This window comes from Gambusia affinis, linkage group LG12 (assembly GCF_019740435.1).
Source record: "Gambusia affinis linkage group LG12, SWU_Gaff_1.0, whole genome shotgun sequence".
NCBI lineage: Eukaryota > Metazoa > Chordata > Actinopteri > Cyprinodontiformes > Poeciliidae > Gambusia > Gambusia affinis.
The window spans coordinates 23,502,758-23,525,839 of record NC_057879.1 but is presented as its reverse complement, the minus strand read 5'-3'; the positions used below and the strand labels follow the sequence as shown (position 1 = coordinate 23,525,839).

Genomic DNA, 23,082 nt, shown 5'->3' with positions numbered 1-23,082 from the left:
TGTGACAGCGATTTGGTGTTCAACTCATTTTACCTCGCAGGTTCAGTAAAGGTCAGCAGATCTTTTTTCTGTTACTGCCCCTCATCGTCACTTTCTTCCCAGATTCCCTCTGTTGCTTCTCCTTCCTCTTCCTCGCATCCGTTTCTCCACCTGCTCTCTGTTGGACATTTATGCTCCCTTTGTCCTTGTGGCCCTTCACCACACTGTCCTGCTGAAGACCACTTTTAATAAGCATGTTGTCCTCTTTGTCTGCTTTTTCTTTGCTGTTCAGCCGTCCATCACTGCCTCCTGTCCACTTTTCAGACCCAGCTGCCATTCCTTCCTTCATCCCCCGTCTAATATTTATGTTTATGTCGTGCTCTTGACCAGCATGTCCAGCATATTGGAAGTCTGTAATTTATTTAAGTGTGTAATGAATATATTATGAGCCAACGAAGTGGCACAGGTGCGTGATGTACGTTGGGTAAAAGAGGCTTTTGGGAAACGTGACCTGCATGGCTAAATGTGGCTGTTTTGGACAAGTGTAGGCATACATTGTGCTGAAAATTCAAACCTACAGCTCACCCACGCGCGTGCCTTTTATTCAGCTAAACAGCTCAGCAGCACTTAGTTGTGATAGATATGAAATGCGTTCATTTGGAAGAGATTGCCATATAATCAATGCACAGGTGCACATTTAAACTCAGTGAATACCTATAAAACACACACTCATCCGTTCTCCACCTGCAGACGTCAGTGGTATCAGTTTATTGTTCTTCCTCCTGCTCCTGCTCCTTCTTCCCCTTCTCCCTGGGGTGCTTTCACCTCTGTGGTTGCTATGCTGCGAGATGCTGGAGTGGGTGATGTAATCTCCACTATTACTTTTGCCACCCCCCCGCACACCATCTTCTCCTCCTCCTTAATTCACCCTTCCAACCCACCACCCTTCCTGTTTCTCTCTCTGCACCCCAACCTGCCTCCCTCCCTCCTGAATCCATGATGTCATGAGAGGATCGGGCACGCAGGATCAATGAGTGCCCCCTAGTGGGACGTCACGCTCAATTATGTCTTTGTGTGAGAGGCGATGGTTCAAACATAAAGGAGGGGGAGTGGGGATGCTGCTGTAATTGGAAGAGCGCTGCCTGTAGTTTTGCAGTTTTCAAATCACACAAGGATTGATTTGGCACTTTTCGTATATGCGACTGTGTTTGATCTGTCTTTCTGCAGATGTTTATCTATATATTAGTGAATGTGTGTGTGTGTGTGTGTGTGTGTGTTTTTACCATCTTATGTGTGCCAAGGAGGCACATTTATGATCTCCAGACAGTGCAGCTAAAACAAAAAGAAGTCTTTGAAACATCTGAGGTAAACGCTCAATGTTCCCAATGTGGTTCGATAACAAGCGTTGACATTTCCACATAACTGCATGTCCTACGTTCTGTTTGCCACCTCTGATTCATCTAATGAGATTTTGATTCAGCATTTATCTGTTTCTGAAGAGCTTATATCTTTTGCCTTGTGCTGTAAACAATGCAGGCAGGCGTCAGTCTTTCCCACATTTGAAAGAAAATAAAAGAGAATAGTGATGGATGATTAATACATGATGTTTCTGCTCTTAAAAAATGAAGGAACCGTTGGAATAATTACTGATTAAGGATGTTAATTAATGTCATTATTAGGAATTTAACAACCAGAAGCAAAGCTGCTTTATAAAAGAGCTAAGGTTGATACTCTGAACATGCTGGCACAGTTCAGCTCCTAGATAAAAAAGGTATCTCATTACCCTTTTTCACAAAATAGTTGTGTCATAATCCTGCAAAGATGAGCCACAGCTCAATAATTTGCAAACATCTGAGCTTTCATAATTCAAGCCAGTGTCACTGGCAGGGTCGATACATAGATATACATTTCTAAACATCCCAAAAGGTTAAACACATCAGTGGTATTTGATGCCATTTTAATTTTGTTCTATTTTCAAGCATAACTGCTGCTGAAGTAACTATAATTATCAGAAACCAAGGGATCTTGTCTCTGCAAAATTTGGCATGAGTTGTCCAATATCCATTAAATATGCACTGCAAAGAGATGAAGTCTGTGCTTCAATCTTAAATCCCCAGCCAGCAAGCTACAAAGACGGCCTGTAATCGCTGCCTCACACAATTCAGCTTCTACACACGTCTACCCCTAACAGTTTGTTTTGTCTGAAATTCACAGATGATGCTCACATTCCAGTCAAATAAATCCATGCATTTTATTTACATGTTTCTTATCTATTGTATATTTCTGACCATAATCCGACTTCTTCTAGGTTTATAGAGGAAGTATTATGTGAAATTGACTATTTTGAGCTTATCATCATGTTATAATGTTATTACATCATCAAAAACATACCTGTAGTGTTACCTTGATTCTTTCATGTATGTTAGACAAACCATTTAGTCTTCCATGGCAATCATTCGCTTTGAAGGCAACCTAGCGCCATTTGAGGTGCAGCTCCTCCTCAGAGCTGCAGTTTTCAAACAACAGAGCATCTCTACCCTGCAGCTCCCCCACTCAGCTCCTTCAGACTAGCCAGCAATTAGCAAACATGTGGTGGAACTGCACATTTGCTGAGCTCATTATACAAGCTACTTCTCAGTGCAACACTGTGAAAGGGTTAATAGAGGAGCCACGTTGTGATGACTTCCTGAAGGTGGTGATTCAAAAAGAGCAGGAGTTCTTAAAGAGACAGAGTCCCAATTTCAAGGCTAAATTATAAAGTTGAATTTCTTTATGTCATATTTGATATATATAGCATTTTTATAGCAACTGAAAGTAGCACATTTACTTCATTGTGCTATAAAATGGCTACTGAATGGCAGTATTATGTGGAAAATATATAATACTGCCCTGTTAGGCTCATTCAATTTTGGGTGAACTAAAACATCCCACAGAGGAAAATATTTGTGATATTTCTGTTTCTTGATTGCATCGTTGCTGTGCGTCTCTTGCAGCATGGCCCAGGTATCGTGTGCTGCGGGCGCTGGACACAGGCCAGTTCAATTTGGAGATCTCACATGCTGAGCTGTCAGATGACTCCCTGTACGAGTGTCAGGCCACGGAGGCCGCCCTGCGCTCCAGGAGAGCCAAGCTCAACGTACTTAGTAAGTGAGCTGCTTCTGTAAGAGCAACGGTCAAGTTCCTCTGTTTTTTGTTTTTTTTTATATCATCCTTTTTCTTCTTTGGAACTTTGAAATTCTTTATGTTTGGGTTAGCTTACGTAATGAAACTTTGGGGTTTTCTCTAAGCATCAAACAAAAGAGGGTCATAGCAAGCAAGCAGCTTAGCACCATTGCACTCACAAAGACAGTACTTTGATTTTTAAACTGTGTTTCTCTTGTTGGGATCATATCACAGATCTAAAGTCTTCTTAATGTGTACAGACTGTATGTGCTCATAGACAGCTCTTCTTGTAGGAGAGGGAGCTCCAATTAGTGCAGCCTAATCATTAATTATTACATTTCAAGACTTTAAATGCAAAGTTCTAAGTTCATGAAGTTGGAGAGCAACTTTTGTCAGCTACCCAGACACACCACATTCCCTGCTTCCTCAGTTGGTCAGTCAATCAACTTCCTCTTCAGCAAACATAGCCATGCAGCCTCCTAAACAACCAACCAATGTCTTCCTTACATCACCACAGGTTATTCTTATCTCCATCAAAGACCTCTGCACATAGATCCAAAAATAAACAGATTTTCCTGAAGCAAGAGAGGCCGCTGCAGATGTGCACAGCCATGAATAGCCTAAACATGTTCAGCATAGTTCCAGATGTCAAAGTTTTCATTCTTCCATTAATTGATGGACAAAAAGTGAAACATCTTGGTATATAATGAACTATTAGCTTATTTAATTGATTCAGTTATCAATTACTTGTTTTGTTGTTGTGTTTATAATTTACTTGCTTTATTACAAAATGTGTGTTATAGATGAGATCTCAGTGAGACAACCTGTATAAATACAGGCCAAATAAAAAAATAATAATATATAGAAGGAAAAAAAGCACTACTGAGACATTATGGTCTTGGCAAAAGCTGAAGTCTATTAGTAAGACGCCAAGTCAAGCTGTGAATCACTGGAATGTATTGTGTAATTAATGAATCACTGCAGCCCATGTCTTGGTAAAAGACAATGTCCTGCCCTCAAACCTTTATCCAGAGGGTTATTTCACAGCACAGTCATCAGAAACATCTAAGGAGTGTTCATAAATTTCACTTTTTTTCTTTTTTACTGGTCTCACATAAAAACTCTGCCACCAGAGTCATTCTATTGGCATCAGCTCCCAGAGGAAAAGAAAAATGTTAAAAGGAAAAAATTAATTATTAAAATAAATTAAAAAAACAATCAGATTACTGTTGTTAAATACATTAAGGCAAAGCTGAAACTAGAATCACTGAAATATGGTTTTGCTTGTTTGTTTTTTTTACATAATGCATTTTTTTTTTTTTTTGCTTCATTCTGTCCAGCTACATTTTGTATTCTTGCAAGTTCATTATAGACTGAAAGTAGAGTCTTTTTACCAACAGAGAATATCAACCTTAAGATGAGCCCCTTCTCTTATGTCGTTATCAATGATTCTTAAGGTCATAAAAGTCTTGAGTTTCACTAAAAGGGCCAAAGTGGAGTTCATGCTCAGTGCTCCCAGAATATTTTGAGATATTAAATCAGCGAGAAGGTTAAAAGTCAGAAAGTTAGACTCTCCTGAGGAAAACGCTCGAGAGCCCTTTTGGACTTTTCAGAAGGTGACATTGCACTTCGCGTTTGATTGGTGAGAAAAATTCCACTTCTAAAGTGTGAACTTCTTTTGAAAGAAACTTATAAGAGCCAATATTCCCTTGACCTATGGGGAAAAACTGGAGTGTGTGTGTGTGTGTGTGTGTGTGTGTGTACAGATGTGGCTGTTCTTTAAACCTGAGTGCCCTTGCGTTAAAGTCAAGAGTATGGATTTGTGTGTCTGTCCTGCAGTCCCCCCTGAGGATCCGGTGGTGGAGGGAACGCCGGAGCTGCTGCTGATGGCTGGAACTGCATTCAACCTGACCTGCGTAACCCGCGGGGCCAAGCCTGCAGCTCACATCCAGTGGACCAAGAATGGCATCCCTGTGGAGGGAGCACACCACTCTACGGTGACTCACACACACAAACACGCGCACAAACACACACACCCTTGAATGCTTGAACATATTAACACTCACACTTGCACTGAGAAGAAAAGCCAGAAACCTAAGAAGAGTTTATAGCATTTAAATATATGCAAAATGTTTCAAAATTGCTTTGAGAAAGACATTCTTACATAAAGCTTAATTCTCACAATCTGCTCAACAATAAAATCCAGATTCAACATCCTAGCAGACAGAAAACTTGTTTCTCAAGATAAGGTCTGAAACCTCCTAAATGCAAATCAGAGACAATAAAAGGAACAACTTTATGCCTTTAAAGGAGACATATAAAGGAGTAAAATTATCACTGTACCGCAGTTTCTTGCGGCAGAGCATTGGTTGAAACGTGAGGGAACTTAAAGAAATAGGAGCATGTATCTTGAATAAATTATAAATAAAATACAAATTCAATGACGGAAACTTGTTACTTCCTAAATATTATAAAGATTATCCAGCATAATAATAATGAAAACAATTGAATTAATAATATTTTACAAATCTCAAAAATTCTGTATTTCTGTAGCTTCTTTGCTCAATTACATTGTGAAGCCATTTAAAACAAGTCAGTTAACTTTTAACAAAGTAATGAATAAAACTGCACCTCTGAATGTGAAAGTGGCTTACTTTCACATTCAGTTTTTTTAATAAGAAAATCTTAAATTAGACCAACCTACTGTCTTCAGGACCAATACAGTCAAACAATGCAAGATGATGTCAAATTTTGCACTCCTATCGCTTGTTTTCACCATCATTTCATTGTGAACAATGACCCTACACTTTTACTTTTGACCAAATAAGGTTCTAGTACCACAATAATAACATTTAAAGAAGGATATTGACTAAACATTCTTCTAGAAAACATGAAGAGGTTTCTTCTGATATTCAGGTTGCAAACCTAATGGAGTTAGACTTGTTAGAGAGAAGAGTTGCAACTTCTTTTTGAAGATTTTTCTTATTGAAAAGTCTCAAAACAAGATGATATGTGTTAGATTAGAAAATCATTCTCCTGGTGCTGTAACTCTGGTCTACTGCACAAAATAGAATTTTTCATCAAGTTTTATCTTATAAATGCTAAACTCTGGATAATTTGGGTATAAATGATGCTAATAAAAACTGAAAGGTTAATAAATGTTGAGCTAAACATCCAGCAATAAGCTTCTTCAGCCAACTGTATTTGAAAATGTGTACTCTTTGTTATATACATCAGACAGCTGTTGAATGTATATAGAGCAGCCTTTCCATGGTAACCTGTTAATATCTTCATGGTGAAGCTTGTTGGTGAATAACAGCTGCTAGTTGTTTGAAATCAGCAAAATACGGGCAATAATCTCTTGCAAAAAAATGCCAAGAATGAAAAACCTGAGATTTTAACTAAATGTCATGTTCATTGTTTTTATAGTTAAACAGCTGATGGTATTTTTGTCACAGAGCCTGAGAGTGTCACACATAACCTCAGCTCATAAACTTACATAAACACAGTATTATCAGCTAAGCCAAAGAATCTGTTGTTTTAAATTGCTGAATTATTTTTAAACCAAAGAGGAAAAGCCATGGGATTAGAAAAAATCTCCCTTCTTTCCATGTGTCTGATTTTGTGCTTTCATCTTCGACATGTGAAGAACAGAAATCTTTGAGTAGTTTCCAGGCAACAATGCAAAGCTAATTGTGTATCAAACCACAGTAAAAAGTCGACAATATCAAAATCTGAAAAAAGGGACTAATTGATAAAATATATGAAAAGTAAAAACATATTAAATTATATTTTATTTGTCACTAACCACCACTTTTCTAATTATTTCTAATGAGGTAGAGAAAGGTACAAATGAAAAAGCTGGTAGATGTAGATGAAAAAAGCAGGAAGACGCAGCATTAAGTATTTATTTGGTTATGATGAATTTATGAGGCATTCAGAATCAGTTACAGCTGCAGAAATTAACTCAGGCACAGAAGGTTGCAAAAGGACACAACCAGCTACAATTCACTCCTGGGTAAATATTTCAACTATATGTGGTTTTTGGCAATTTCAACTGTTCATTTTCTTAAACATTTGCTCTGCAGAGACCTGCTGCCATATCTATTGATGGTTACATGGATGGATGTTAATTTCATCACACTTTATAACCGATAATACAGAAGCTATTCAGCATACAAAACATTCAAAAATATTTTATATTTTTCATAAAGTCACACAAACAGATTGAATAGTCAGAGAATCATAATGAAATTATGAACAGCTCTGCACCAGCCACACAGTATTCATCCACATATCAATGAAAATATGTTGCTTTTTTAAACTAACTGCACATATCTTCACTGTTGCTTTTAAGTGCACATAAATACATTCATGAGTAGGGATTTTATGCCATAACATTAGGTGGATATTGAATTTGATAAATATAAGAACATTTGTTTTCACAGACTAAAAAATGGCATATCAGAAACTCAAATATGAATGTACTTGTTTGCTGCTGTTCATTTGTTCAGCTATAGGTGAAGTTTGTCTGCAATATTTACATGTTTACTTTTAAACGCCAAAGGGGCTTCTGTAGCTCACTTTGCCTCAGGCTGAATGAAAATTATTTAGGTGTAGAACATGGCAGGCATTTGAATAACTAAACACGAACCACAAGTGTTGCTAAACCATAAGAAATAATGAATACGAAATATCTATCTAATGATATGGAAATTTGGCTATTTCTTCCCTTAGGAAGGGTTATAATTTATCCTTTTTTTTTCAATTTATTCTCAAAATATTTTTCATTTAAAAATGGAAAGCATTCAAAGAAAAAGTTCATTATTCAATGCAGTTCGTTTAATTTTATTTTATAACATCAAGAGCACTTTTACCGAGAAATAAGACCTCAGAATATTCAGTTAATGGCAGAAAAGCTCTGTCAGTGGCTTTGATGTACGCAAAAGGCAGCTAAAAAGGAATCTCTGACTTGGGAATAATTAAGATAATAATAATAAGAATAATTCCTCATCCATGTCATGTAATAAATCCATAAAAGACACAGAGAAACACAGAAACACTGAGTCAGGAGTACTTTCTATGGGAAACAAAACTGAGATTGCACAGTCATATCCACGTTAAATACTCATGTGACTCATGCGATGCATAAAAAGAATATAGTGTTCCTTTGCAGTTTTGCTAAATAAATCATTTTGATACAGTCAAAAAAAATAACCTCATGCTAGGTCCAAAACTTTCAGAAAAAAATAAGTCTTTAAAAAAATAAATAAATAAATTGGCATGTTTCCACTAAGTAAATTTATTTTTCAAATGTCAAATTCAATGGTTAATGGAAATGCAGCTATTGTTAAGGGTAGCAGTAAATGTGATGCCGGCTCTGCGCAGGACAGAAAAACTGCCAAATGCAGCATCACCGAGTCAAGAGCCCTTTCAACAGGAGAAAGAAAGCAAAAAGAGAGACTTAAGATTTAAGTTATTGGTTTCAGTAAAATATGCCTGCGGCTTCATCCAGAAAAATAGATATCTCCATATATATATATATATATATATATATATATATATATATATATATATATATATATATATATATATATATATATAGTTAAAATAAGAACTAAATAAATAAAGTTATTGCAAAATCACAAGCAAATTCCCAAAAAAGCTAAATATTTTTGCAAAAACTAAACATAGCTATGGCGTGTACATAAAGCAACAGCTTCTTCTTTACTAAGTCACTCCTCTTTGATTCTGTGAAGTTACATGCCAAACACTTGTTGCCCTGCACACTTGTAACTTCCTTGTAATGCAACTTGAAAGACCCAAAGATCCGAGGCGTGTTTTATTGACCTTGTAAAGCTGAGACCGCCTTCAAAACGCTCGCAGAGGCACTTCTGAACAACCCAGGAGCTGCTCAGGTCGACACCTCGTGCACTCTGATATTTTGCACTCTTTCTCCCGCAGTCAGACTCCACGGGATCCTGTTCTTTCTCCCGCTCATGTGAAATCATGCCTGCAAGCCTCGCGCTCACATATGCTCACTCATGTTTTATTATGCACACAGAATCAACATCAAACACTCACACTCCAACACAGACGTTTTTTACAGCTCTCTCAGACGGTTTTATCCCCTTCCACATACACATGTGGTCATGCATATTTCATCCTGCTCCTGTGTTACACTGTTACTGACCACTCATTCATATTCAGAGCTGGTTAGTAACTAGTTACATTTACTCAGATATATTTACCTGAGTAGCTTTTTGGAACAAATTTACTTTTAGGAGAATTTTTACTGCGCTGCACATTTTTTAATTTTACTTGAGTAATTTTATTATGAAGTATTTCTTCTCTTACTCGAGTAAAATTTCTGGATTTTCTACCCACTGGATGAAAAACAAACATGTTTTGACCAAAAACCCACCAGACACAGAAACGCATCTGGAGTTTTTGTTAAAACTTCAGCAGTTTTAAATTGAAAGAAACCAATTTGGAAATGTGTTTTTTTATGCCTGACTTTGTTATTTTGTAATTATGTTATTTATATGAATCATTTTGGTCTTTAAAATACCAAAATTTCCACATAGCTTTATATTTTGATCCAGCTGATGAGGTATTTTTTTAATATTAAATGATTGATATTTTGATTGTGACTCAGTACTTGAGTTGCCTTTTTACCAAATAATTTTTTACTCTTACTTTATCAATGTTGTGGACAGCAACGTTTACTTTTTCTTGAGTAAAAATATGTTTAAGTGGTGCTACTCTGACTTGAGTATAATTTTTGGGTACACTGCCCACCTCTATTTATGTTACACAGTTAGGTTCTTGACAGATTGAGGAGCTATATTCACAGAGACAATACCTTCTTGTCTCAACAGATGGGTTAAAAATAGACTGGGGTAAAAAAAACATCTGTTTTTCTTCTCTGTGAAGTATTTTTTTTTATTATTTGACCTAATTTATGACTTTTCCTTCACTTTTCCTTGTTTTTTTCTCTTGCTGTCTACATTTTTTCCCTCCCATCATTTTACATCCTTCTCCTGCACTGTGTACTCATTCTTCACCTTTCTGACTTTTCTTCGTCAAACAGGAGGTACTGCCAGACAGGAAGAGAGTGACGAGCCGGAGCTATCTCCCCATCACTCCGGTTGACACTGACAGCGGCAGCAATTTCACCTGTGTGGCCAGCAATCCAGCAGTGCCAATGGGCAAACGAGCCACTGTCACTCTCAACGTCCACCGTAAGTGGCTGCTCTCCTCTCTGTGGATAAGAGTTAAAGGACTTAGTCAGGTGGACGGAGACAAAGCAAAACAGCTGTAATGATAAGTTTTTAAGATTGTTATTGCCACAAATGTCTATTTTTTGCTTTATTTTGTGTATTGTGCTATTTGACATGTTGCATTGACATGTTGCATTTCCTATTTAATATTTTAAATATGTACTACAAAAATAAACATGAATAACTTGGATTCACATTCCACAGAAAAATCTGAATAGTAGGGGGTCCACTGTATTCAGAAGCAAACAAACATATTATTGCAGAATGTAATTTTGCCCTAACATTTTGAAAAGCAGTAAAATTTTGACTGAAAAATATGTTGTGCAGCTAGACACCAACGTGTTAAATACGTCTCAGGAAAGCATCGTTTATGTTAAACTTGTTGGCTTGTTGGACTTCAGTTCAGGTCCTCATTGATTTATGCAAAGGAAATAAGAGATTCACTCTGTCAGTTTCTGCTTACAACAGACTCTGAATCTGTATCTCCCCCTGTGCAGACCCTCCCACTGTGACCTTGTCCATCGAACCTCGCTCTGTCCTGGAGGGAGAAAGAGTCACATTCACCTGCCAGGCCACCGCCAACCCGCCCATCATGGGCTACAGGTCTGATTGATGACAACTCTCATGTTTGCACAGATGGCGAAATTAAAATTCATGCAATTACCCTGGGGAAATACTAAAGTTAGACGGTGCCACTGACCTCGTAAGGAAGTCTCTTTTATTAAAAAAAGAAAAAGCTCTGCCACTGACCTGATGCTGTGAAGACAAATTTGCGTCATTGTCAGTGATTGTAAAACTAAAAAAAATTATGAATTTGCAAGCAGAACATGTAAAACGTATCCTAAGTGACTTGTTTTTGAATTTAAAAAAAAAATATGGTGCTGTGTAGAATATTATAATATCTCTTTTGCTTTTGTGTTATCAAACAAATTTTAATGCCCGTTAAAAGTAAATGCAATTTTGAAATATTTAAATATTGATAGAAAAAAGGCTTTCCAAATTAACCTGGTCCTATGTGCAAAGTAATTGCCCTCCTAAATCTAACAAATGGTTGTGCTGTCCAACAACTGTCATCAAGAGTTTGTGTTATCTGGCAATGAGTCTTTTATAACTTTGGAAGAATTTACACATGGGCTAGAGGCTGCTATTTATGCTTTAATTCATGCACATTGGAAGGCTGATAATGGGCGTGTACTTCCGGACAAATTGCAAGCGCGATTGGTCAGTTGCTGACAAACACCTAGAATAATTGATAGGTGGCTTCATATCAATTGGATTTTGGTCTGGAGTTTAACTGGGTCACTCCGAAATTGTTATGTTCCTTTTTGGTTTTATAACACTTTACAGATTAAGAAATGTCAATAATCTTCACATCTTTTTTTTCATGTTTTCTTCATGCATTGTTCTTTTTTGAGATCTTTAAGCCGATGTCATGTTGTCAGACTGGCTCTGTTTGAGTGTTTTTTATTCTACAGGTCATCTAGTCACCAGGGTAGATAAATTATTTTCTCCACATTAGGGCAGGTTGGTTTGAATAGTCTCTTGCCCTAATTCATGAAATTCATATTTTAAATCTAAATTGTTGAATTTATAAATGGTTGTCTGACTTAATGTGTTTGATTTGAAACATTTAAGTGTGGCTAAAGGACAAATCTATAAGGTGCAAATACTTTTTGTTCAACAGATTTTACCACATATAAAAATATTCTTTCCTCTTCCAACCTCTGCAACTTAGAGGTCTAAATGAACTCATATCTGCATTTGGCTTTAATTGTAGCTCAAGATGTGAGGAAGGTTTTGATGTTGGTGGTCCTGCAGTGCAACATTAGCAGCCTGATCGGATGATCAATGCCAATGGGTTTCCTTTCATCTGCTCCAATCTGCTCGTGTTCACTCTGAGGAGCTGCTCCTGAATCGTAATTTCTGCTTAGAGAACAAAATTTGCGAAACTATTGAACATTTTGTGTAGTCGAACGGAGAGTTTTATCGTAAGCGACATCTCCGAAGCACTGAAAGTGCAAAAAAAAAAGGCTGAGGTCTGAAACTCTATCAGAGAGGGTCCTGATGTGGGAACACTGCCAGGTACTTAGGCGCAGAGCCTACAGAATGTGCATTAAAATGTCATTCTGTGGAGAATGTGCAATATGGTGATATGATTTTCAGCTAGATATTTGGCAAGCAAACATATGGATTTCAGAAATTATTCTAATTTATTGCAGTTTCCCTTGAGCAGGAGAATCAAGTCATATTTTCTTTTACATTCATAGAGTGAAAATCCCACATTAAGATCCTCACACAGGTTCTGAAATTTCCTGCAGACATACCAACGTAGTAATGATTTGCAGCCGTGTGAAACGTGTTAAAGGGTGTTGTGTTTTTATCCGCCAGGTGGGCTAAAGGTGGCGTTCTGCTGGAGGGGGCCAGGGAAAGCGTGTTTGTCACCACAGCAGATCATTCATTCTTCACTGAGCCCGTGTCGTGTCAGGTATTCAACGCAGTGGGAAGCACCAACGTCAGCATCCTCGTGGACGTGCACTGTGAGTCAATAGTAAACACTCGTGTGCTGAGGAGGACAATAAAGCTGCATTTCACCTAAAAAAGCAAGCTATAGCTTTATTTTTCCTTAAATAAATAAAAGGCTTAATGAAGTTGTTGACATAGTTATGTTGTGTAATTCTGGCTACCTGTGATGACTCTCGTATTAAGTGGCAAAAGAGTTCATCTAAAATAATTGGTTTTAAGCTTTTAAATATCATTCAAAACTTTTCATGAGGTTGAGGTAATTCCAGGATCTTTATCAATTCTAATCATAACTTTGGTGTGTATCTGAGGTGATTTTAATGTAGGAACACTTCAGGCTTGTCCAAGATTCAACCATGTAGATGTAGATCTAGTGTTGACTCACAGCAGCCTGTTTAGTTGCTTTATTTGAACTCTAGCTTGTTTGTCTAGAAAGTTTGGTTCATTTGGGGATGCACAATTGAACTCTGATGCAGACCAAATAAGTAAACTCTGGTCCACCTAAAAATCTAGCTGTCGGATTTGGTTAAACTGAACTCTGGTGCAGTTTGAATGCGTCTGTGGATGCATTCGAACTGCAAAAGCAGGAAGTGAACTTTAGTGCGGGGCATTCTAACATGAGAGTCTCGCACTAGCAGGAGAAATAGATTGTGGTCTTTTGCTAATAATGAAAGAAATTCTACAATTGCTAAAATCTGACACCACTTCACTTTTATTTATATTTGGCAAAAAAGGAAGTTGCTCTCAGTGACTTCTTAAGAGTTTTTTGTGTCTTTTTCTTCAGGAGTTACTGGTGCAGCACCACTACAGTTTCATTTGACACAGTGGAGTGTGCTGGAAATGTAACAAACGTAGCAGTTTTGGTCCCTAATCAAATTGAATCTACTGTACTGTACTGTAGCCTTCCTCCTTATTCATAGTTTTTGTCATTGTTCTCAAATAGTTCAGTCTTTGTTTCGTCTGATGATAAACCCTTTCATCAGACGAAAGGGTTGTCTATGGCTTGTCTTTGCATTCAGCTGAAAATTTTACTAAGTTGCTGTGTGAGCTCTCCTGAAGAAAGAACAGTTAAAATTCATCCCTAAAAGCCTCAATTGTATATAATAATTTACAATTTGAAAGTATTTAGCTCCATGACCACTGTGTATCCTTTCAAACTAAAGAAGTAGTATTTAATTTTCTTTATTGTTCAGAATTCATAGTCAGTTGATGATCATTAAGCTTGCTTTGTTTTTGAGAACTTAATGTTTTGGGGGGGGGTTTGTCATTTATGTTGTTTTGTTTTTTTAGTTGGTCCAATTCTGGTGGTGGAGCCCAGACCAGTAACAGTGGATGTGTACTCAGATGTTACTTTGAACTGCAAGTGGGCTGGAAACCCTCCTCTTACCCTCACTTGGACTAAAAAGGGCTCCAGTATGGTAAGAGCACAGCTTGGAAAAAAAGTCCCAATAAGTGCACATCAACAGAATATATGCATTTATATTATTTATGTCCCCCCACAACTTCCAAATGGGAGAAAATAACTACCTGCCTAAGCTTACTAAAATGTATAGTCAGAGCAACAATTAAAACAATGAAAATGGTAAGGGAGGTAGAAAAAAAATCTCCAAAGGTTGTTATTTCAGACTTACAGCTAAGAGAGGAATCTTAGGGCCACCAAGTCTCCGTAGAGGGAATCTATTTCGGTGCTTCTGTACACATCCCCACCAGGAGTTCCAATAATTGTGGAAGGTACTGAAGAATTTGACTTCACTGCGCATTAAGGACGCAGATTTCTGAAGTGTTTGCTCACTTAAAGGATTTACTATTAGTTCTGAGACTTCTAAATCTTTAATTCATGCCCCAACCATTTAAGAAAAGGCTTGGGGAAAAAAAACCTCATGGGGCCTGCTGAGTGAATCAACATGTTTTATGAATTAAACATAGATCCTCCTCCTTCCATACTCCTTCTCTTTATTGTTCCCTTCCTGAATATCTTTACATCACAACCAGGTGTCCTGTTCTTTATTTATACCTGCCTGTATTTCCAGGTTCTCAGCAACAACAACCAGCTGCATTTGAAGTCAGTGAGCCAGGCCGATGCAGGCCAGTATGTCTGCAAGGCCATCGTGCCGCGCATCGGAGTGGGAGAGATCGAGGTTACACTTACTGTCAACGGTCAGTTCATATCCGCACACGCTGCTATTTATAGTCATGCTGATATAAGCAGAAACATGGAGGATGTAAAGCAGATCTTCCCTCACGGAGCTGAATTTTGAATATGTCCCAAGCTGGAACGATGAGTAATTAAATCACTTAGACCTCCATGATCTTTGTTTGGTGTTATGTTATTCTCAATATATTTTTTTCCTATGCCTGTGTTGCTTTGTTCACATTTGGCAAACTTTTAAAATTTTAAGATCTTTTCCAAAACATTTTTTGAAACATACTTCTTCTAACCTGAATGACAGCAGTGGACACCCCTTCTTCACGGTTCAGTATTTGTGGACTTATCTGGTCACAGATTTGTTTTTTTGTTTTTTTGTGGAGCATAACCTCAGATTATTTGACAGCATATGTACAGTACTTGAAAGAATATGCAGCTTGAGAAGCTAAGTACCAATGTGCAATGCTACTTGACACGCTGAAACAGCAATCCAGTATTTTAATTAATTTTCCTTGGGATTGTTTGGCTTTAAGCCCAAGAGCGAAGATAAGAAAGACTGTAAATATTAGCATCTGATCAGAGGTTTTTGTGTCGTTTCCTTCAATAGTTTTGGTACAGCGCCCCCACAGGCAAGATACTGAACTGGTTTCTCAAACGATTTGGTTTGTTTGACAGTGCAGTGTGAAAGTGAACCTCGCCATCTGAATATGCAACAAAGTTTTGGTTCCCAAGAGAACCTAGTCTACCAGTTGTGAAAACACCCAAATATAATAAAAGTACATGGCTATGAGTTTTTAGCTCTTAAATTAAATGCAAATCAAACAGTGGTTTGGGTGGCAGAACAGCTTGGCTGCAGACCTGGAGGTTTTCAGTTCAAATTGCACTCCCTTCCTTCCCAGGGACAGTCAAGGGGGCAGGAAGGGCATCCACTATAATACATCTGCCAATTCTGTGCACAGTTGTGGAACAAGTGAGGCTGTGAGGCAAAGGGAGGTGCCAAAAGAACAACAACAAATTCTGTTTTTTTTAAATGATACAGGAGGGGCTCCAGATCTGACTTTATTTCAGATGTGTGGCAGTGACCATAAAATCTAAAAGTCCAGTGCCTTAAAAATAATCATACAGGTTCAACTTTGTGGTTGTAAAGTGAAGAAATGTCAAACAAGAAATGGATCTTATGCTATAAGCTACCACAAAGTATTGTATAACTTTGAAATGGAAGGCAGATGACATGGTTCTCTAAATTTTTAACAAATTTTAAAACGTTAGTATGACAGGAATTGAGAACTGTCATTCTGAGATATTCACTCAAACTTGAGTTGGAGTTATTTTTCAAAGAAGAATGAGCAAAAATGTCGAGATGTGCAAAGCTAGGGAGATACTCTTACAAAAAATGTAGTTTTAATTCCACCAAAACTCAGAGGATTGAACACAAAGTAAGCAGGACTTTTCAAACTTTCCTTTGTAATCAGACATTTAATATCTCCTTCTGTATTGTGCAGATTTAATTGAGGAACTTTTTTGTAAAGTCTGCAGTTGATCATTTGGTGATTTTCTGCAGTTCTGACAGGTGAAGGCAGCAAATGTGCTGTATACAGTATTAAATGTGAATAGCTTCTGTTGACGTTGCCTGTTCCTCTGCAATGCTGATCCAAACTGACAAAATACAATAAATATTTCCTCCGGCATAGTATTTTGCAGAAGCCAGTATTTTCAACTTGCTTCATGATTAAACTTATTTGAAACTACAAAACCTAATCGCCCAATTAAAAAAGACTTAATGATGACCTATGTTTCCTTGAAAATATTAGGAAAGGTCTACGGGTTATACAAAACATGTTCATTACATTTTTTGCGCAGAATGTTTCTTGGATACAAAAAGTTAGTTTACTGAGTTCTGCATGTTTTGAACTCTTTTCAGAATGAGCTGTTCAAGGACCTCCTGTCACTTTAAACCCACATGAACTGCTGCTAGCCACGCCCCACACCTCAACGTTTTCACTCGCACGTGAAAATGGCTGCTAACAGATGTGCAATTATACAACTGTACACCTTTGAAAAGCAGAGGTAGGGCCTCCTGCACAAACAAGAATGCAGCAAGTAGTTCGTCAACAACAAAACATTTGTCTTTTCCAGTAGCCATTATACGGCAGTAAAACCAGCTGACTTAATGACCTGCAGTTCTGCTGGGGTTGCTAGGTGACAGGCAGTGCCGGCTGATCTGTGACATTACGGAACACCAAAAACGTCTTGCCAAAAAACATCTGGATGGCCTTTTCAAGCACTGGAGGCAGTTGAGATCATAATGGAAGTACAAAAATATGCAAAATATTAATTTTATCACAGTAGGTCCCTTCTAATATTAACACAAACATCACAATAGCCACTTGCTTTTAGTGATCACACAAACCCGGCTGCATCCTCTAAGAGGAGTTATTCATATTTTAGCAGAGGGAAGTCACTGCATATAACATCAGCCAGCCCGGCACAGCTAACCATGTCCGACAGCTTTTGCTGGGTCAAGACTGCAGTTGACACTTGGTTAAACACTGCCCTGCCACAGATACTCATGAGCTTAGCTTCGGATTTATATCTCAGCTTTGGATTTGCCCTGCTGGTTTCACAGCTGCTTTACTGTTTTGTATCAAGCGTGATCGGATCATATCATGCTTTAATTATGCCCTTCCCTCCCCCCACAGCAGCCGAGTCGCATCCTTGTAACTTTTATTTAGTCTTGTCTCATCACAGAACAGGACACTGTCACAGTCACTGCATTCACACTGTTTTATTCAGGTTGACAGAGAGCGACAGCGCTGCTGTAAGCATGTTCATGTTTGCTCAAAGTGTTGGTAAAACCAACAAATTACGAAATCTTGCCTCTGCTGGAGTTGCATAAGTTGCTTTTGAAATAATAAACATTTTTATGGAATAATAAGATTTAAAGGATTCTGAATTTATGTCCCAGATTGTGGAGAAAAGAAAAATGTCTGAACAGGTTTTATGACAACTTGCTGCTGTAAATGTTCTGTGATTATCCCTTCACATTCAATTAAAAATGCTCTGACACTTTGAATGCAGGGGGTTCTCTGACATGATGCTGACTGTTATGTTAGCACCATTTACCAAATTTAAGAGATGTGAAAGGCTTGAATGTGCAAAAGAAAAAAAGATTGTTTAGCAAAATCTGCTACACTTATTTGATCCAAAACATTGGAGGTAAAAGTCTTACAGGTCAGCATATCAGGTCTGTTTCCCAGTAGATGTTACAACTTTAAGGGTAGAATAAGCTCTGACGAACTGATGAGATGCATTTTCTGAAGAAAAACCATTCTGTACAAGTGGATTTCAGCTCTTTTTTATATTTTCGTGCTTGTTAACCGACTGAATAATTCAATAGCAAGAACCAAACCAGAACAGTGTCACTTTGAAGGATTTACCGAAGCGAGTTGAAGACGTCGTAGAAGACAAAAGTTGGTACATTTTTATGGAATCATCTGGAGTCTTTCTGCTGAAAGCTACTGAGATTGAGATACAAATGGGGATTCTGTCTCAAGAAATCCATTTCCTGAGCAAAATAAGAAAGTCCTAGATTTCTACCTATTGCAAATGTTAAGAAATATGAGATAAAGGAGATAGGGATGAGGAAGATATGTATAGGGGAGTTCTGGGTGATGTATGAAGGATTATTGGTGGAAGCGTAGAGATGTAGGATAAAGTTAAAGATGAGAGAGGTAGGAATGAGGCTTGGTGAATAAAGTCAGTATCAATGAGGGACAAAAATCTGAGGGAGGTGTGTTTAAGAGAGGATGGGGGTTGTGATGAAGAAAGGGGGGGATGAGGACTGAGGCAAGTGGAGATGAGTAACAACAGAGATGGATATAGGGACTGAAGGGAATTAGGTAAGGGATATTAGTTAATGGCCCGGGTTACTTGGGAGGCGGACTCAGTGCAGATGTTCACCGGACACCGTGTAAGCGTAGTCTGTGTCACACAGTAAACCGCTTGATGGAAAACAGTGTTCACATCGAACTGTTTTGTATGCAACGCTGAGCTAATATGGTAGAGAGTAGAGGGTCGTACAGGAATAGATTTTCCCTCCTGTCCCATCATACTCTTACAGAAAAAATATTTGTTCAATCCCAATCCTGGAAAAGAGTAAGAAAACCAAATTTCTGTCCCATCCCATTCACAGTAAAATGGTTCCTACTCTTGTCTCACTCCGATTGTTTTTCTTTGTTTAGTCTTTAGGCACTAATTTTTATCAGATCATACTGTAAAATTAGTCTACTTTAATCTTCAACTAGTAACAGCGAACTATCATCCATGCAATATCCAGCATGTTCTTCCATAATAAGCTCAGAAACATATCTATGTCGGAATAAAAGTGAATCCACGTTTTCTGGATTGAACATTTCCCAGCAAAACTGAAACTTTGCTCAGACCTTCTTGTTGCTAGCTGCATCTTGGCATCTGGCACCAGTCCACCTGACCTCTCCAGAAGTCGAGAAGAGACTGGAAAGGTATCAGCTCAGTCATTCATGTATTGTAGCATATGGCTTTCATGTTTGATACTCCATTGCTCTTCTTCTTTGAATTCCAGCAGAGTGCAACCAGCAGAAACTACATGGGCTTCTGGGTCATGTAGTTCTTTTTAGTGCAGGCTAGGTTAAGAAAACTAAAAACTGGTGGCACCGGTCATGGCAATTTTGTCTATTGTATCTGTAGAGGCCAAGTTAATGTATAAAATATTCAGTTACTGTTCAAACTTGTTTAATTAGTAATATAATGAGTGCATTTGTTGAGGTTTAGGTAGCATTATTATATTGCTAATTTCATAATGTTTTACTGTGAATAAGTGTTTTATTTTAAGTTTGTATGCTTTATAACTTAATTGGCCACTTTGCAATTTGTGCAAATGAGATGAGTGTTAACGAAGGTTAGATAGGAGTGAGAAAGGAAAGGCGCTGCAAGTAAGATCGACAGAGCCAAACGGTTTTTCAACCGTTATTGCTCTTGTAAAGGATAACGCAAAAACTGTGAAATAAATTTTTGTTTTGCATCTTTATATCGGAGCGCTGTGGAAGTTTTTATTTTCCTCTTCAAACACAAGTAAAATCAGCAAAATTAACCTTGTGACATCACAGTATCATTCCCGTTCCCATCTGCTCCCGTTAAATTTTTATCCTACACCAATCCCATCCTGTGGGAATCTAGAAAAAAATGTCAGCCTGAAGTCGAGCAATCAGTCTCAAGAGCGCATGTCGTGACTGCCGCTCTCTGCAGCAGTGACAGGTGTGCGGCGGCTGCCCACACACATCAGATTTTGACTCTAACATGCTACTCTTTCCTTCTCCATTATGCTTTTGAATGTGATTTAACCTCGGAGCATCTCAGGTGGGTATGAGTAATCCCCTTTTCTGCCTTGTCGTGTCTCTCCCAGGCCCCCCCATCATCTCCAGTGATCCAGTTCAGTACGCTGTCAGAGGTGAAAAAGGAGGGATCAAGTGTTACATTGCCAGCACCCCCCCACCTGATAAGATTGTAAGTCCATCTTCTGAAGCTGTAATCTTCTCTAGAGTTGCATGACCTCTTGTGATTGCATCTCCCTCACAGGGAATCCTGATCAAAGGTGCCAGCTCACCTGGAAAACACTCTCTCTCTTTAGCTTGTGTCACTAGGGGTAAAAGACAAGATGGAGGCGACATTGTTCTCCAAGAGTGTCACTAATCTGTGAGAACAAGCTGTTCCTCCTCTGTAGAGGAAGGTGGAACTCATGAAAACAGCTGCTGAGGTGTGTGTTTGAAGTCAAAGAGGAGACACACATCCTCCTGTTCAGATCAAACCGAAGCCAACGCAGCTGAGAAGATGATAACAATTCAGATACAGCTTACAAAATGTTTCATTTTTAAGTGACATTGGATGAGCACTTTCAGCCCTATTACCAAAAATTATCAAGTGGAGAAAATCATTTTAAGATTAAAAAAAATAATAATCTTGACATCTAATTTGCAGCTTTGCAAAAATGATAACCAATTTCCCACATATCGTTCTTCCTTTTCTTTGCCAGTAGCCCAATGCTGAAAGTAATGACCTCTACAGATGTAGTTGGTCATTTGGAACGCTTTTTAAGCAGTAACGCCTCAGTAAGTGCCGCTGCAGCATTAAGGGAGGCTAAAGTAATTTAATTAATGGAAAACAGAGTAGCTGCAGTAAGCACTAAAGGGCACCAGGTGGCAAATGTGAGTGGTCATTACGAAATAGCTGTTTGGTCCACATCCTTTGCCAACTGGAAGCAGAAGTGTGTCATTTCAATAATCTAGTTTTAAACTTTTGCAAAATGGAAATATATAGCCATTAAATACTGTAGATTCTGTTTAGAACTGTACATTTAGATGATATTCACCCCTAGATATGAGTTGCACTGTGTATATCAATTGTAAAAAGTAAATCTTTCCAGTTTGATGTTTGTATAGCAATAGCTCCATCCCTTGGACCCACATTCCAGTGATAAGAAAGTCCTCCTTTATTCTAATAACCTCAGAATATTCATAGCTATTCATTCTTTTTTAAAAAAACCTTCCAGGTAGACTTTTCTTATGATATGTCAAAAATTAAAAAACAGGTAACCTTGAAAAATGTGCCTGAGGAATATAAGCAACTTCATTAAAAAACTGTTTTCTACCTGACACATCTGAAGAACGTGCCGCTGTTTTTCTCTAAATGTTTGGACCAATCTAGTGTCTGCAACTTCAGTGACCAGAGAAACAGAAGGAGAAATGACCAAAGCTCTGCACTTTGCTCTATTTTCTGCACCCTCTACACATGGTTCATTTCTGCACTAGAACTCCAAAGCTGATTGTAGAATCAGACATGCCAACCAGAGCTACTGCAGCTAAATTTTCATCTGTTTTTGGTGTCAGTTTGCCATTGTCCTTTCCTCAGCTTCCCTAAACATTGTAGCTACAGAAGTGATCATGGAGAAGGTGGAAAATATTTTAACAGAGATTTCCAGATGTTTTGTCACTAAATTATGTAGATGGTTTCATTTCACCCCTACAAAATTGAGAAAAACAGCAAAATGATCCATCCAGGCCTTTGGTTTCAATAGCAGGATGATAGCTTTATACTTCCACATCTCAACAAAATGTAACTCTCTTTAACAAAATTATTTGCTAAAATATCAAATATAAAAGAGCATATCAAGTTTACCATAGCTTCTGTCTCTGCTTTGTGTTTTTGTGTATGCAACCTCTCCCTTTTTCTCCAGTCTCCATGTGACAAACAGTGTCTTAAAGAATCCAGTGTAATTTGTTCTGCTGCTGCCAGACTTTGTCTACCTCGGCAAACCATATTATCACAGAGAGGTGATATTTGCTGGGTTTAGCCATTTTTGGAGCAGATCTTCCTTTGTGTGCTGATTGAGAATTAGATGTCGTTGCAAATTCTGGACTGCAGAGATCTTGCTAAGCAGATAGCTTTGTAAATTTGCCCCCACAGCATTATAACCAAAACACAAAAAGTGAGGTTGCAAAAACATAAACGTTGTAGATATCAGAGACATCATGGCAACATTTATCAAACCTCAATAAAAGAAGAGGGATCAATACAGCGTTACACTATGAGTGCAGAAAGCTGAAATTTAAATGTGGTTCGTGTTTGAAAACGAGCTCCGAAAGAGATCAGTGACTCTGCTGACCTGACAGCCTCGGCCGGATCCCTTCAGCCTTTAGGAACTTTGATTCTCCGTCAGCTATCGTTTTTGGCTGGAAAAATTTACAGCTCTCTGCCTGAGGACTACAGTCTTCCTGCTGAAGACTGGGTTACCAAAAGGTCAGATGCACAAGAGGTTGATGCCAGAAAGTCAAAAGTACAAAGTGGTATTTTGAAAACATTTTTAAATATTAATGGAAAGTGTTGCAAAAAGTTATACCCCAGGAGTTAGAATTTCTTCACGCTTAGTTTTCAATAAAAGTCTGTTTGCTGAGTTTTGTA

At 38.1% G+C, this 23,082-nt stretch overlaps 1 protein-coding gene across 2 annotated transcripts in view; it reads left to right on the top strand.

The window, feature by feature from the left end:
• kirrel1b (kirre like nephrin family adhesion molecule 1b) overlaps positions 1–23,082 on the top strand; it is a 98,851-nt gene that overhangs the window by 63,108 nt on the left and 12,661 nt on the right. For both annotated transcript variants that reach the window (XM_044134165.1, XM_044134164.1), the window contains exons 3-10: positions 2,973–3,122; positions 4,981–5,138; positions 10,235–10,385; positions 10,922–11,027; positions 12,813–12,961; positions 14,235–14,362; positions 14,975–15,101; positions 20,531–20,631. In XM_044134165.1, coding sequence (XP_043990100.1) covers positions 2,973–3,122; positions 4,981–5,138; positions 10,235–10,385; positions 10,922–11,027; positions 12,813–12,961; positions 14,235–14,362; positions 14,975–15,101; positions 20,531–20,631 — 1,070 coding nt within the window. The remainder of the gene's footprint in view (positions 1–2,972; positions 3,123–4,980; positions 5,139–10,234; positions 10,386–10,921; positions 11,028–12,812; positions 12,962–14,234; positions 14,363–14,974; positions 15,102–20,530; positions 20,632–23,082) is intronic.